The sequence below is a fragment of the Gavialis gangeticus genome, unplaced genomic scaffold (assembly GCF_001723915.1).
Source record: "Gavialis gangeticus isolate Ggan-Ray unplaced genomic scaffold, GavGan_comp1, whole genome shotgun sequence".
Classification (NCBI taxonomy): domain Eukaryota; kingdom Metazoa; phylum Chordata; order Crocodylia; family Gavialidae; genus Gavialis; species Gavialis gangeticus.
Window position 1 is genome coordinate 14,886,078 of NW_017728993.1, and position 16,948 is coordinate 14,903,025.

General features: G+C 46.7%; 1 protein-coding gene across 4 annotated transcripts in view; it reads left to right on the forward strand.

Annotated features, from left to right (window-relative positions):
• The window catches only part of SSBP3 (single stranded DNA binding protein 3), a 180,293-nt gene that overhangs the window by 149,202 nt on the left and 14,143 nt on the right, over nucleotides 1-16,948 (forward strand). Inside the window, exons 6-13 of one of the 4 annotated variants that reach the window (XM_019501257.1) lie at nucleotides 5,053-5,133; nucleotides 5,911-5,970; nucleotides 9,540-9,606; nucleotides 9,714-9,790; nucleotides 14,665-14,753; nucleotides 14,910-14,958; nucleotides 16,247-16,282; nucleotides 16,835-16,889. In XM_019501257.1, the coding sequence (XP_019356802.1) occupies nucleotides 5,053-5,133; nucleotides 5,911-5,970; nucleotides 9,540-9,606; nucleotides 9,714-9,790; nucleotides 14,665-14,753; nucleotides 14,910-14,958; nucleotides 16,247-16,282; nucleotides 16,835-16,889 (514 nt within the window). The remainder of the gene's footprint in view (nucleotides 1-5,052; nucleotides 5,134-5,910; nucleotides 5,971-9,539; nucleotides 9,607-9,713; nucleotides 9,791-14,664; nucleotides 14,754-14,909; nucleotides 14,959-16,246; nucleotides 16,283-16,834; nucleotides 16,890-16,948) is intronic. The other 3 variants (XM_019501258.1, XM_019501259.1, XM_019501261.1) reach the window with 3 other exon arrangements.

The following is a 16,948-nucleotide window of genomic DNA, read 5'->3' on the forward strand; positions in this document are numbered from 1 at the left end:
AGGGAACTGGGCTTATTTAGTCTGGAGAAGAGGAGATTGAGAGGGGATTTAATAGCAGCCTTCACCTACCTGAAGGGCAGGGGAGTGTTTCAAAGAGGACGGAGCTGGCCTGTTCTCAGCGGTGGCAGATGGCAGAACAAGGAGCAATGGGCTCAAGTTGCAGCAAGGGAAGTTTAAGTTAGATATTAGGAAGAATTTTCTCACTAGGCGGCTAGTCAAACACTGGAGCAAGTTCCCCAGAGAGGTGGTGGACTCTCCATCTCTGGAGATTTTTAAGACCTTTGGCTGGGATGATCTAGGTGGGGCTTGTCCTGCTTTAAGCAAGGGGTTGGACTAGATGTGACCTCCTGAGGTCCCTTCCAACCCTCATTTTCTGTGATGGTCCCCCCGCTACCCTGTACAACAACAAGGACCTGCTCTGTGCAGACAGCAAATTACAGATCCTTCTGCCCTGGCGCTGAGAGAGGTAGGAACAAGGCATGTGGCAAAATGAGCAAGCCAGAGCTCTGGGTCTTTTTCCAGCCTCCTTCCTAAGAGCAGGTTTCAGCCGGACATGCTAGGGTTAATTTCTGCAAACGTGTAAGCCACCCGGTCTCCTGCAGAAGTCATTTCCCTGCCCTGGGGGAAAGCCGGGCCTGGGTGGGAGAAGCAGAAGAGATTTTGTCATTATCCATTCCCCCCTCCCCATTGCAGCAACCAGTATGGGCAAAAATATTACGATTCCAGTGCAGGTGGCTCCAGGCTTGTATCCTTATGCACCGCCGCATCCCACTCCTGGAGGGAATAATTTGCGGTCCCTTAGGTAGGGAGTGAAGCTGAGTATCCAGTGTGTGTGGCCACCACTCGGTTTGGACACTGCTGTTTCCAGGCTAAGCACCAGCACAGAGGAAAGGTGTTTGCCCATTTGGGGTCACTGTCCGCATGCTCCTGCGCGTGGGGGTGGAGGGGGATGGTGTAGGAACACATCTACTGATGCTGCATTTCTCTTAGGATGAGCCCACTGCTCTGGAGGGAAGCCTGACTTTTTGGGTAATCCAGCCGGCCCTGCAGGAGCCTCCTTTGGCTCGACCTGCGAGCTCCCCCTGCCGGGATGCTGGAGCTGATCGGCCCTGCCTCCCCAGCCTCCTGGCCTCTGCAGAGGAGAGCAGATGTTTCCCTGGCTGGCTGGCTGTAACAGAGCCTTTCTCAAGGGATTTTCTCCCCAGGAAACAAGATTTCCTTTATCTTCCCCGGGCAATTCTGCACCGTCCGCTCACCCCTCTCAAGGGGGCCTTCATGGAAGCCCTTTAAGGAGGGCACAAAGCCACCTTCACCCTCCCATTAGCGGAGGAGCCCCAATCTGCTCCAAAAGGGGCTTCCCTCTGCCTCGGGCCAGGCTTCAGACTGCTCCAGCTCTGCCGCGGGCTGGGTTGCGACTGCCAGAGCATCCTTCCCCATCAGTCAAGTGGGCACCAAGCGGCTTGTGGCACCGAGCGCCGCCACAAAAGGGGGCTGCTCTGTGTGTAGTGAAGCGTGGCTTTCCTTGGGCCCTGCAGGCTCCTCCTCTGCCCTGGGGACTGGCCCCCACTGCCAGCCGCTTAGCAGCCCCCTGCGTTCCCTGACACCTCTGGGACTTCAGCAAGGCAGTCTTCACGCTTGACACTAGCCCGCAGCGCCGTGCTGTCACTGCGAGCCAGTCCTCTTCGGCTGCCAACCAGGTTGGCTTCCCTGCAGGGGCAGGAGCATAGCGGTCCGGCTCCTGCAGAGTCTGCTCCGCAGCCCGCCGGTCACTTCAGGGAATGGGGAGAGCCCTCTGCATGGGACTGCCTGTAGAAAGCCAGCAGCCTTTTTCCCGGCTGGTCTCTGTGCCTCCTGGAAGCGTGCCGCAAGCACGTCCAGCATTGAACAGGAGAGCGAGCCCTGCTCCATCCTCATGTGCCCTTTCTCCTTCCTGATTCCAGCCCCTGCAGCCTTCTTGCTTTGAATTGCATAGGCTCGGGGTCTGGGTGAGGTCCCAGCCAAAACTCAGCTCCTGTGTCCTCCCTTCAAATTGCCCATTACCATTTCTGAGTGGGAGCTTGCTAATGCTGCAGCTTCATCGCTTCGCACCCCACCCTACAGCCTTCATTGGTTGCATGCTGCTGTTTCTCGCCTTATAATGGTGGCAACTGAATGCCGAGGGAGTATTTAATGTGATGCTCCAGTCCCAGAACAAAGCTCCTGCTGGTGAGCCTGCACGTGGAGCGTCTTTCAAGATCCCCTTTCTCTCCGCTTTCTGTTTGGTAGCAGGGGAGGGCCTTTACGTACAGCTCTGTAGATAAGGTGGGTCTGTGCCCAGCTGAAAAAGCTGAGCTCCACCTAACATAGCTGGTTCCTTTTCCCCTTATCAGTCATGCCACTTTGAAAGGCAGCGTCATTCCCAGGAAGTGGTCTGGGCAGTAGTTTCTGTTTGAGCCATTCTTGTCTGCAGAGGATGCCTTGCTTGTGCTGTTTGGCCATTTTGGTGAAAGCAGCTATGTTGTGCTGCTTTTACCAGAGAGATCAAACCGTGCAGTTTACCAGACAGGTAAATCGGCACGCAAGGAAATGCTTGAGAGGTTCTGGAGTATCAATATGTGGGATGGAGGAAGATCAGGCCCCTTAGCAGCGTGGTAGGTTTCTTCCTACCGTGTGGTTGACAGGCACTTAAGCGTCCCAGCCTCAAGTTGTTCCTCTCCCGTTGGGCTCAGTGCTTTGGTGACGGACTCCTTCAATCTACTCTTTGCAGCTGTCTAGGTAAAGAAAGGCAGGTGGGTGCGTTTTACCTAGATGAGAAAATTGCTCCTTAAGGGAAGAGGTGCTGTTTGAGCCCCAGGTTCATTGCATTCCCTAACAGAAAGATCTCTACTCTTGGACTGATTGTCTGTGATCTTTCATTTGATCTCTAGTCACCTCTTTCTCTCCTTTTTATATGTAGTGACTATTTTTGCACTTGCTCCCAAGTCCAGATCCTGCCCATGGCAAGATGCGGTTGGGCTTTTTCCCCAGCCCCTCTGCATTCAGGAGAGACCTACGTGGTCTCAGCCCATCTACACGCTGAAAATTGCAGGGTGCAGGGTCAGATTTACTGTCCCGGTGTGGCTGGTGGGTGACAGTCACTGCTCCCAGTGAGTTATGACTCCTGTCCAGCATGGTAGATCCATCACAAAACGGCAGAACTAGCTTTCTTGCATGTCACAGTTTGGGGTTTTTTTGTTTGGTTTTCTTCTTGGTAAAATCCCCAGCTTCCTTCCTCCTCCACCCTGTTCTTAACTAGCTAATGGTCTAGAGCCGTATGACTTGGCGTGTGGGATTCCCTTGCTTTTTCCATGTCGGGCAGGAGGGAATATTAAAAGGAACCCAAATGTCTCACTGATATTCCCCCAAACCAGCTGGGGGTTCAGTTCAAATTACAATCGCTCTGGCCTGTCTCACTTACGGGCAGGGGCATTTCAGCAAATGGGTTGATAGGGGGAGCTCTCCAAGCCCTTTCAAAAAGGCTTGTTTTGCCTCTCCTGCTGGATGGGGATAGGAATATATTTGGGCTCTGACTGCTGCTTCCCACAGCAGCGGGTGCATCCCAGCGGAGGCAAGAGCTGTTCTTGTCGCGCTATGGTAGCGTCGGTGATGTAAGCACTGTTGACGCAAGGGAGATCTATTTACACAATCATCTAAACTAAACACGGAAGATTGACAGGCGGCTGTTTCTCTTCTAATCTCTGTGGCTACGTCTATCTGCATCACACTTAAAAAAATAAATAAAATAAAATAAAAATAAAAATAAAAAAAAAAACCCTCTTACTTTATTTACATTGCACTCAAGTTTCCGTAGCACAAAAGATTTGCAGGTGCAAATATGTCCTGCCTTCATTAACTTTCCCTCCCTTTTTAATTTATGTGATTTCAATTTTCCTTCCCTGTACTGTTAATTAGGAGACCCTCTAATCAGTACCATTATCACAGTGGTATTCATGTTTAGGAAAGCTGCTAAACAAATGCTTGCAAAATTGCTAAATGGCTAATTAATGTCTGTTAATTAAGAAAATTGCTCATGGTAACAAACCATGCCATTGCTGGCAGCAGCTAGAAGGCGAACACTTGTTGAAATTAGTAACGTGGCAGGTATAGAACATCTGCTCCTGAGCTTTTCCTGGAGTGTGTGTGGCTGCTTCGCATAACGTACTTACAAGGCTTATTTGCTTTCTGTACCAATTACAAATGCTTTGACTTGAAAAATTTTTTTTTTTTTTTGCATGAACATATGCATCAGTCTTCCTGCTGAGAGCTTACATTTTTCCGAACAAACTTTCATGTCATGCTTTTTTGGAGGGGCAGGAAAAAAAACTGGGTGTTCAACCCCCAAATGTCAGAAACTGCTGCATTGCAGTGTTAAAACCTACACGAACTAATCTTTCTTTTTTCCCCAGACATGTTCAGTATTGCTTAACTCAAAAGAAACTTTACTTGCATCATTAGGTAATTCATCTTGGGGAAGGATATTGCATCTTTAAAGGGTAACAATACAGCCCTGCATGTAGAAACGGTTCAGAGCCATGCCATCCATTTCTTGGAGACAAACCAGGTTTCCAGTTGAACATTTCTGGTACACAGAATGGGCTGGACTTTCAAGTGCCATTTCATTTGCCTCCCCACTAGTGTTAATATCTCATATTTAACCCGTGAAGCCCCAAGCTGAAAGGAAGCCCTGAAATGTGTTTCCAAGCTGCAGGAACATGGGGGAGGGTATAGCAAAACTTCTCCCCTTGACCCTCCCTTGAACACACTCCATGAAAGTGTATGCCTGTGCATTGATCACTGCAGGCGGGTTGAAATCTAAACAGTTGACTGTAACCTAGCTGGTATGCATTGACAGATGTTCTATTTTTTTTTTCTTTTTGCATATTGCATTGATTCCTTTAGTTACAACTGCATAGAAACTTAAGCTGAAGCGAAAGCTGGCTTCCCTACAAACAGATCCACCAGTAAATCCTTTTTAGCTCTTTCTGCGCTTTCATGTGCTAATCTATAACCTCCTTCTACTGTCTGACCTCACAGGGACCACCTGGTTCTCAGCCCTCGCCACACGCACAGCCTCCACCTCACAATCCTAACAGCATGATGGGACCCCACAGTCAGGTAAAGACACTAGAAATCTGCAGGGCTGTGAAATGGGACTGGTGTTCTGCTTTGCTCTTGAAGCGTATTGGGGCCAGATCAGTAGCTGGGGTAATGGGCAGCGCTCCTCTGATTTCTAATGGAGTGTTGCTGGTTACTGTCAGTGGCAAAGTCTGGCCAGTCTGTATTGGTTCAGCATCACCCCAGGCCCAATATGAAATGCTTGTTTCCTCCCAATTTGTCGACAATGGATGAAAAGGCCATTCTTAAATTCCAGCATAAATCTGCTTCCCCCATGGTCGCCTGAGATTTTTTGTTAATTGGAATTGGGTTTTTAAATGCAATTTGCAGCACTGATGTAAATACCTGATTGAAAGTGCTTGGTTTTGGTACTTAGCATTGGGGGGTGGGGGTGGGCTCTGTGCTTCATTTACCAGTCTCTCTCTCTCTCTCTCTTTCCCACCCCCCTTTTCTCTCTCTGTCTCTCTCTCTCTCTTTAACCTGGAAAATGTCTAATGTTTAGGGTTTCCCATGCACTGATTTTAACAGCCTGGTATAGCACTGTTGAAGTATGTTTAAACGATCTCTCCGTCCAAAATAGATCCGTGAAAATGAACAAAAAGATTTTCTGACTCTTTTTGTTTGTTTGTTTGTTTTTTCCCAACTTCTTTTTAAAAAGGGATTGCTCCAGGAAAAACGTGTAGAGTCTACCCAGAGTTTGTGTGGAATGCAGTATTTCTCTTTTATCTCCCTGTGACAAGTACGTCCTATCGCTAAACCCATTTCCTATCATTACAGCCTTTCATGTCACCACGATATGCAGGAGGTCCCCGACCCCCCATCAGAATGGGAAACCAGGTATTGTATTTTCTTACTCTCTTCCTGGTGTTGAAATTGGGTGTCTTGGAACTGGAGCTTTTTTATGGCAGGAACAGGAGGCCTCTAGAGAGCTAAAAGTTTTCTGGGGGGTGGGGGGGATGTATTTGAATAGTAGATGCTACAAAAAATATATATTAACGTAGAGTATTTGCTCTCTTTCTTTGGGCTTTCTTAAGGCGTTGGCTCTCAAGTAACCATTTGCTGATGAAAAGACAGTCAAATGCAGTACATGTCATGACCAGATGTAGGAAATGTTCCCGTGGCTGCTGACCCCTTGGTACCTGCCCTGGGAGTTTCCAACATAGTCCACGTTCTGAAATCTTTAGTGCCCCAGCGTTTTACTTGCTTGTCGTTGGCCTGCGCCACCTCTCATGACTTCAGCTGATTGTGTTGTGATGCTGCTGGTGATGGGCGACAGCTAGCTTATGTTGTAAATTTTGCCTGGGATCTCAGCAAATTCAAGTGGGTAGATGATCTTGCCGTTCGGCAGGAGAAATGGTTCATTGGAATGCTTAGATCAGCATCAGGGTTAAGTGGGGCAGGTCACTTCTGCATTTTTTCTTAGGTTTATGCTCTTTCCTTATCCCAGCTTAAACAATAAGGGCTTGTTCATATCATTATGATCATAGCTTGGTTATGGGCAGTTGTTTTAAGATTGTAGCATTTAATTGTTGTAATTTATCCTGTCGAGAGGCATGCCAGGTAAATGTGTGCTAAGAAGCCAAATGCTTCCCTTGGTTTATTTTAGCAAAAAGTAGTTTGTGTGTTCCCTTTCAGCACACGTAATATTTTGGAAATTAAGTTGGTAACTATTTTTCTATTCTGTTAATGTGTATTCTGCCTTTTTCCAAAGTTACACTTTATAAAATAAAAGGATTTTTTTTTTTTTTAGTGGGACGGATAAACAAGTCAGTTGAATACAAGCGTTTTTTTTCTAAGAGCAAGGCAGTGGAACTCTTAAAGCTCATCTGTATTGGTTTTATTTGGTGTGCTTAAGTATCAGTTTATTTCTGGTTTCTCTGCTTAACTGCCTGATCTTTGAGAGAGGAAGTCTCTTGTACAACCGACAAGCTTGTTTTTCAGAAAATTTTACTAGGGAAAATTTGCTCTTCGGTTTCTAGGTTCACAAAGATAAATGTGAACTATTTTACCAAGTAGCAAATAAACTTCTTGCAATGTGTGCATCAGTGTAACCATAATTCCAAACCTTGTGCTATCTGGAAATAAGAGTCAAATCAGTCTCTGCCTGGTTAAAGTAAGTAGGAGAAGGGTATGTTTCTAATGGGGCAAAGGTTGAGGGAGCTGATAAGTAGAAAGGGAGGATTTGAGGGGCATACTTTCTCTTGCCATCATTCACTACCCAACATGTTTCCCTGGCTTTGCTAGGGGGTTTGCTGCCTCATTGAAATCTCATAGTGCTGTCCTGAGTCTTGGCAGGACACAAAAATGATCTGTCTCTAGGATAGGAGGCTCCTTAAGTGGCTCTGTGTAATTTTTAGAGTAGCTTACTACTGCGGACCTGACCTGGTGAGCACTAGCACTGCATACTGGGGAAAATGGATTGGGATCAAGTGGCAGAAAAGACCTGCCTTGGAGATGTAAAACCAGCGAGGTGGTCAGCAGTTTTGAAGCCCTGCCCAGACCATTCCCAAAGTTGCACAGCCTGAGAATAGCTGCCCTCCGTTTCTCACTTGCTCCTGTGCCCATACATAAGCGTAGGCAAGCACATCCCAGTTTTCCTTGGAAAGCCATCTAGGTGAATAGGTTCTGCACTTCCTTTGAGTCCCTTTAAGTGGGCACCGATTATGTATTAACGAGCTCTTGTTTTGGAACCATGCTGAGCTTACTTTTCCTGTTTTCAAAGATACTGAAGAGATCAAGTTACATTCAAGCCACAAGAACAGTCAAAATGGGAAGGTTTCTAAAAGATACGCCCCGACGCTGAAAGTGAAATGGTTTAGGGCCAGAAGTGAAGCCAGTGACCAAGTCTGCCTTTTCCAGGCCTAGTGAAATACAGAATATTGATGCTTTTTTAAAACACAGTTTCCCAGCATCCCTTTAAAAGGGGCTTTCAAGAGGCTGAAAGTCCTGCTGATGAAGCACGGACAGCAGAGGGACAGTGCAGGACGACGTGTTAATCTTGTCCGTGCCCGCGTTGTGCAGAGCACGTGCGCTCGCAGCCCGCCTCGCGTTTTATCAAATAAAGGTTGAGATGGAGCCGTGCTTTCATTCAGCCTCAACAAGCCAGACAAACTTGTGAATGGGGATTTTAAAGGATATTTTTAAGTGTGCAATTTCACAGTCCTGATGCTACCTTTTTTTTTTTCCCCCCTGTTCTCTAGCATAAGGTCGTTAGGAAGATAAAATAAATTGAACTTTAAAACAGGAAAGCTGCATTCAGAAGCATAGATCTGCATGTACACAGAGCTTAGTTAGGTTATGGGCTTAAATCCAGAAGTGTCAAAAAGAGAAAACAAGAAGTGAAGCAGTAAAGAGTGGCTGGAAAACATGCAAATGTCCATGGGAACCAAAATGTTTGTTTATTTAATAGCTTTCCTGCTTCTGTACATCTGTAGCGTAAGATTTGGAATTAAAACCTGCTTTCTCATGGCACTGATGGATTTTGACTTGGCCTGCTGCAGCTCACCCACTGCTCACTGGAAAGTCTCTAAATTTTGTTTGAACAGCAGGATTTATTTCTTGTTGGTATTCAAATAACAAGCAACAGTGTTTCAAAATTGTTTACAGTTTGCTTCCCCAAGGCAGATGGTATCTGCCTGGGTTTTTTTTCCTCCCCCCTTTATCTGCACTGAGCTGTTCATGGAAGTCATCTTTTGAACTTTAAATAGATTTGTTGTCCAAGCAGAGCATGAGTTTGAAGAAAGAAGTAGCCGATATTATGAATATTGGAGCACGGGAGTGAACCTGCGTTTTTAATACTCCCAAGCACATCTTCATAATCTATTCAGTCAGAATTGTAAATGTGATCTTTGCAGATGAAACGCCCCTTCTCCACTAGCAAATAAATAACTTTGAATACATTGACATAGCCTATTTGCCGAGCATCTACCTTGAAATTGCACTGTTGTCAGACTCACTCCCAGACAGCAAAATTGGTGCCCCGGCTACAGGCCTGCTTATAAAAGGGAGTTTGATATGTGATGGGAAATGCAGTAGTTTAAAGGGAATAGAAGAAACTGGCTTTTTTTTTTTTAAGCTGTATATGAAACCAAGTAGAAAGGTTACAAAAGCTAAATTAGGTGTGTTACAGGAATTTATGGAGAGGTCATTGGGGATAAGTATACAGATGGGTGCTGGTAGGAGCTTTTTTTATGGCTGTGTAATACTGTGGCAAGAAAGTCGGAGTTTCCCAGAAAATGTATCCAATCACTTGCACCTCTCAAAAGCTTTAAGTGTTGAGTTTAATCAATACTATATTTACATTATATGGATTTACATTGAATTAAATGGAAGATTTAGTGTTGTAACTGCATAGCTGCAAGTTTGGGTTGTTTTATTCCCCTCCCTTTTTATTTCAATTTTTCCAGCCTCCAGGGGCTGTTCCTGGGACACAGCCATTGCTGCCCAATTCGATGGATCCGACACGACAACAAGGTAAAGAGGAGCCTGGAGGCTTGTGAGACTCTCTAGTTTGGCTCATTGGCTTATAAGTCAAATGGCATTCTCCTTCCATGTGACCTTGTTGCTTCTACTCCTGCCAGGGCATCCTAACATGGGAGGACCGATGCAGCGGATGAATCCTCCAAGAGGGATGGGCCCCATGGGTCCCGGTCCACAGGTAAACCTTAGCAGAACATTTGTTCTTCTGTCCAGTGCCAAACAACATCTTCCGACCTTGTTCTAGGTAAACATCATCAACACAACCTCCTGGGGCTTCGAAGGCCAGGAGCACTTCTACCCATGTATCCCCCATTAGCACTAATGCACTGTCCATTAGCGCATTGCATCTGGAAATCCCACCTCCCACCACTGGTTTGTCTTCCAAGCTGAATCTCCTCATTAGGGACACCACCGAACCCCGTTTCAGTGTTTAGCCAAAAGGAACAATGCTCTTTAGCCGTGATCGCAGAGCAGTGTTAAATGCATTATCCAACTTGCCTTGGCAATGTTTGTGATACCCAGGGCAGGAAGAAGGGATGTCTACATAAAAGTTTTGGAAGTACATACCATTAATAGACAGATAGCTTCCTCTGCCCATTATTTTTGCTCTTACTTGATTTTGTAAACAGTTTTAGTTCCCTGGCATTGAAGCTGCTCTTTGTGTCGTGGGGTGGGGGGGAGGCTGATGCTTGCCAATCCCACCCCCCCAACTTAACTGAATGCTGTAGTTTTGGGGGTTTTCCCTGGGGAAAAATTTGCAGAGTAGTCACTCACCTGTCTGCTCATGAGCCTCAGAAAAGCTGTCACCTTGTCTCTATTTTTTCCAGGTCTGTTTCAGAAGCTCTTGTCTGTGTTAAAGGCATTTCAGGAAACTTTAAACCCTTACGCTCTTTGGCAGTAGTAGTTCAGCATCTACGTTATTTCTAAGGATGGTTGATTTCTAAGCACAAGTTAGCAAAGCCGTGCTTAGTGTCCTGTAGCATGAATGGCAGCACAATGGGAAGCAAAGCTCTTTTTCCCGTTGCTCCTAAGCGAAGCCAAATCCTTCTTCAGTTGCATTCCTACCAGGGATGAGGGAGCCAGTCCAGCAAGAAGCAAAATCTGAACAAAGTAGATCCGGGTTAATATATTCTGTCTTTGTGTTGATTCATTTCAGCAGTTGAATTCTGCTACTATGTTGACTCGCTCCTGTTTGTTCCTTGTGATGGATTTAAGCAGCGGTCTCCTATCTAGAGCATGGGTCTCGGGAGTGGCTCACGTTGAGTGCTGGAATTTGATTCTGCCGTAAATAAGTGTGCGCGAGACTGTTGCATCAAATGGGTAAAGGGAGTTAAGAAATTAGTCAGCCTAGGAAAACCTGAAAACTGCTAAAGAAGAAAAGTGAAACAAGGAAAAGTTGCAGCCGTCTCCTTGGGCACAGGCTAGAACCACCTCAGAAACTCTTGCAAGCTCTTTTGTAGGCAAGTTAAGATGCCAGTAGTTTTTGGTATAAGTTGTAAAGGTCTGGGACTGTCAGGAACTGCTCGGCTCTTAATGGTCCCTCATGAATGATTATAAAAGCCTACATCTGTTATGGTTGCATCAGCCAAGGAAGGAGGGCCACAGACAGTCTGGAGGCGCCCTGCAGTTTGGGCAAAGGTGTTTGCATCCATTTAAAAGATTGTCATGAGACTTGCAAGCAATTAAGGTCACGCAGGTCTGCCAGGTAGAGGGGGCAGAAAAAGCTGTGAAATGTTAAGCCTTTATTTTTTTTGTTATAACATTCCCTGTCTGCACATGTTAGTGTGTGGTTTATTTAATTGTCCTTTTAGAAGAAGCCTAAGTACATAAGTGGGCATAAAATCCCCTTGCCTTGTTGTTGGTACACTTTGGAGTTTTTCTGAAATGCTGTAGAATCAAGCACTCAGAAGCTTCAGTGCATGCAAGAAATGATCGAAAATATTGACCAAAAATCACTGGTTTTGTTGTGTGCAATAGATCATTGTCCACCACTTGGTACGCCTAGTACTTTCCCCAGCTAGTTTCTTCTCATTAACTGGAAAGCTTTGCACTATACAGCATTACCTTCTAAAATATGACTTAAGTTTATTCCAAATGAAATCATAATAGTCAACCCAAGATCACCTGGCAGCACTGTGCTACCTGCCTGTTTTTCACTCAAACCAGTTGTCTTTTACAACCTAACATAATGTTTTAAATTCTCACTTCCTGTCTCCTTTTCTTTAATGAGCATAGTTTTAACTCTGCATTTATTCATGCAGCCAAGGTTAGATTTGTCAGAGCTTGTATTTAAACACTATTTCAAGGGTTTATAATTCCCCAGCTTTACTATACATGTCGTTCTAGCTTGACTGTGCAGCTGCTTAGCACAACTACAGTGGGTTTTCCCCCTTTTAAAATGGCTTCCTCTGTTCTCTGTCAAACTCAACTGGAGCCCTGGGCTGGATCTGGACTGTGGGGCTCTGGAGAGGCCAGATTCAGCCTGGAGCAGCTGCTGTGGTGGCAGCTGTGGGTCTGGCAGCAGCAAAGGATCCAAATGTAGAGGTCCCCCTTGATGGGTAAGAGGTCTGGGAGTTGACAGTGAGTCAATCTTGCCACTGATGGCCATGTCCAGTAGGGTCAAAGGGCCCCAAATGCCATGGCACACATTCCTCCGCCAACTTAAGTGGCCTGTCAGTAGCCCAGCAAACCAAATAGGGGCTTCATTGGCTGGATTCACCCATGGGCCTTATGTTTAGGGTATGACCATATTATTTTTAAGGAAATCCAGGACACTACCCCCCTCCCCCTAGTCAACAGTGCTGCTACAGGCAGGTAGGCATGCGGGACGCAGTCCGGAGCAGCACAGAGAACTGGGTGGGCAGGTGGACAGGCACCACTGCGGCTGTGCAGGAGCACAGCGGGCAGACTGGAGCAGATACCACCCTGCCCGCACGTGCCCAGCCCAGCTCCTGAGCAGCAGTGGGGGGCAGGCTGGGCTGGGCATCACTTTTTTCCACCTGCCTTGCTTCTGCACAGCAGCACCAGTGCCTGCCTGCCCTCCTGCCTGCCTGGTGCACCATGCTGCTCTGCCTCCCCCCGAGACTGTCTGTGTAGCTCTGAGACTTTTTTTGTTTCATTTTTCACCGACCAGCCAGACCGGCCTACAAAATCTGGGGCTGTCCCAGCCAAACCAAGATGTAAGGTGACCCTACTTCTGTTTAATACCCCGGCTTATGACTTGGGAGTGTTTTTCTTTGGGGGTACCCTTTTCCTCTTCCTACCCTGATATAGTAATGCATTTCATGTGCTTAATTCCAGTTTATGTCCATTGGACTTCAATGTATGCCTGACATTAACCTTATATTTCAGTGCTTTGCTGAAGTGGGACATTATAAGGGCCCATGTCCATACAGTACCACCCTGGTAACTGTTCATCTTTGTTCGGGAAAGAGAGGTGCCCTATCAGGACTTCAGGAAGAGGTTGCAGCAGTCCAGAAAAGGGCAGTTCTTTGGGGCTGTGAAGGAAAAGGGGGAATTGTAGAGCAAGTCAAGGTCCAGGAGGGGAAGGTGGAGTTAAAACAAAGACGTCTTGACACAGAGGGGATTACCTGGCAGTTTCTCTGTCTGGGGAGGCACACGCATATTGCCCCTCTTCTCAAACAGGCAAATCCCCAGCATTTTTTTCAAATGGTTGCTCTGAGCTTCTTGGCATGAGCAGGGAGGGCAACGTGCATTTCACTGAAAACGTTTTTTGCTGCTGTTCATTGGGATCGTGCATGAACATTGGCACAGTTTGCCCCTGGTGTGGGCTGCTGATATCTTTGTCTTTGTCTTGCTCTAAAGTCTGGGATGTTAGTTGGGGCGGTTCACTCACCGTATGGGTAAATGATGTGTTTTTCAATCTGAATCAGCCCAGCAGGCCTGTCATGAGTATGGACTTAACTGAATCTGCTTGGTAAGGAAGAAATTCAGTGGGTGGACAGGAACAATGTGGGAAGGTTGATCTACACCATGAATGATGCTCCCAGGCACTGTGTGATTTGGGAACCGACCTATAGAGGCAAAGAAGTGTGGTCTCTTAGGACTCTCCCTGTAAGCCACAGCATCTTGGAGCTTGGTCTTCCAGTAGAGATGTCCTTACAGAATTGGATGCTCTTGGCAACCGTGCCGTAGGCAAAATAAGCATTTATGTGGGAGATTTCTTAAACACCTGAAGATGGACTCAGTAATTTATGTTGCTTTTTCACTTCTTTCCCCATACTTTTGGGCCTTGTGCTGAAACGGCAGCACGTTTTTCTTCTCCTTGGTATAGAGAGATTGGAGTTGATGATTCGTTGATGCGATCTCTCGCATGATACCTAATGGGGGGTCTGCTCGGTATGTGTGTTTCCCCTGTACACCCGTGCGTGCGTGTGTCTGTCCCAAGTACACAGTGTTCTGTGGTGACTTGAAGACCAGCCTTGTTTTTTTCACTTAGGATGCAAGTAGGGTGGCAGGCTGCTTTTCCTTCTTTAGGAAGCTGCTTCGAACGCTTGTGCTGTTGGCATCCTCTTCTGCTTGACATGCCATCACTTTCTCATTACACCATAGCAAGAATTTCTTCAAGCAGCAACTCTCTCCTTCTCTGCATCTTTCCCTCTGATGAGCGAGGGGATGTCATTTTCCCCATCTCTGCCCATGGATTGATTTGCTTACAGGAGTTGGAATCTTTCCCCCTCCCTAATCGTGGGGCCAGGGGCATCCTCTTTCTTCCCCAGTATCCTTGGGCCATCTCGGGGCCAGGCAGTGGTCTAGGTTTGAACAATCCTCTCTGCTCCCGTCTGCATTTTCTACAGTGTCCGAGAAGCCGTCCACCCTCAGTATTCCTTAGTGGCCCACGATGTCTTGCCGAGAGTCACAGAAAAGATACCACTGTCCTGTTTATTTTTACAGTTGCTAATTGCTTATATGTTCATCATCATCTAATTTTTTTTTGATTAAAGTTCATTTTCACAAACTAACCCTCTTGTTTTTGTTTGTTTGTTTTTTCCCTTCTCTTTTCTTCTCCGGTTTCCCTTCTCGTTATGGTAGACTGATCCTTGGTTATCATTGCAGAACTATGGCGGCGGAATGAGACCTCCACCCAACTCTTTAGGCCCTGGCATGCCTGGAATTAACATGTAAGGCAAATCCTTGATACTATAACTTGTGTTTGTGGCTCTGACTCTCGCGGTGGGATGCGCTATGGACTCCCACTTCTACATTGTTGTTATGCTGCACCCAGTCTGATGTATATCAAAAGCTTATTTTTTTTCTCTTTTCAACTTAAATTCTAGGGGCCCAGGTGCTGGAAGACCATGGCCCAATCCCAGCAGTGCTAATTCAGTAAGTTTCTGTCTCTATCCACATTGGCCTAGAGCAGTGGTGCTCACCTGTGGAGCTGCGTCATCTGCCTACAGGGCTGCCCACAGATCCGGAAATTTGATGGCTGCTCCCCCGCTGCCAGATTTCCGGACCCATGGGGAGCTTTGTGAGCATGGTGACATTGCCCTGCTTACTGAATCACCAGCCCACAGTGGAGCTGATGTGCAGGGTCACCCTGTGGCTGAATCTGGTGTGCGGGGTTGGGACAGGGGACAGCCAGATCCGGCATGTGGGATTGGGCTGGTGTGCGGCCAGATGTGGCACGCTAGATGGGCCCTGCAGGGGGGTCAGGCTGATGTGCTGCCGGGTCCAATGAATGGGATCAGGTCAGTGCATGGAATTACACCTGCATGTGGGATCTGGCCCATGCCATGCATCTGGCCCACAGACCCAGAAGGTTGAGAGCACCACTGGCTTAGAGCACCCTATAAAATGTGGCTTCCTTTCTATATCTTTACTCTACTATCTATACTATTTACTATTCTATATCTAAACTCTACTCTTGCTCAACCTCTTTCCTAAAAGCCTCCTCCTAAGAACTTAGCTAGTCTACAGGTATTGCATGGAAGTGGCTGGATGCTGAAACCTGGACAGTTAGGGTTACAGTGGGTTCGAACAGGGCCGAGCGCCGAAGGCATCATGCAGCACCCTTCATGCCATACAGTGCTTCCTATCATGGGAGTGTCAGCCAACGAATCCAGCTAAGGAAATAATACTAGGTTACATGCCACTTCCATTCACCCGACCACTGCTGCAGCATGTCTACAGTTCAACTCTATCCTGGTTGTAATCCATTCCTTAGCTGGCTTTCCAGCCACTGTCTTTGTGATTCAGGGAAGGGGTATGAGGATTTGCAACACTTCGCCCACGTCGGGGAGGGACCTGGGGGAATAGCACAGGGAGAAGGAGGGAGGCAGCATCTTCCTGCAAGCCCCTAGTCATTTGGGAACTCCAGATGTTGGACATAGCAGAAAACACCCACAGCCTTGCTCTCACATCGTTAATTTTCTTTGTCTCTTGTATGCTACCGATCATGAGGTTTAGGGGGGCACCTGGGTAAGCAAATGATTGCGTGGCAGCACATTAAGTGTATCATGGGCATCTATGAGCTGCTGGAATTCAGTTTAATTTGTGCTTCTGTTGGATGAAAATGGGGCGTGGGCACAGGAGTTCAAGGTGTGTGGCTGACAGTGCTTTGGGGAGATGCTGTATTTTAGATACTCACCTCTGTCCTATGATCTGTGTTTAGATTCCATACTCCTCTTCATCGCCTGGTACATATGTGGTAAGTTCACTGATTTACTTGTCTGATTTAGATCATGAGCATCAAATCTCTTCACACCCACATGAGTTTATTGACTTAACCAGCCCGGAGTGAGTTAGATTCCCTTACGAAGTTACCCCCCTTTTATCCCAGGGTTGATGGGGAATTTTGAGCGGATTCAGGAACCGTGAAATGCAGGACCGACCTTTCTTGGGGTGCGGAGGAGGGGAGAACAAATGTGCTTTCAGTTGCCAGAACAATGTCCTTCTCCCATGAGGTTTTAAAGTGCTGCCCTACATGTGGTGGCAAATACATTCTCATACATGCACACGTACCCTCCCCACGGACGCTTGCCAGTTCGGAAAGCCAAAAAAAAAAATCGTGATTTTTCTTAAGGCTTAAATAAAGAATTGTACCTTGGCTACGAGAGTGCATCAAAGGTTTTAGCAGGAGATTAATGGTTGGCTGAATACCAAGGTGAGGCATTCCTGCTGACAGCAGCAGGATCTTGCTGACCTATTGCAGTGTGTGTTATCACAGTGGTTTCTGATGTGTGTTTAATCTTGTCTACAGGGGCCCCCTGGTGGTGGAGGCCCTCCCGGGACACCTATCATGCCTAGTCCTGCAGGTAATATTCAACAGCCATTCAATTCAGCCCTTATTTAAAAAAAAAAAAAAAAAAAAAAA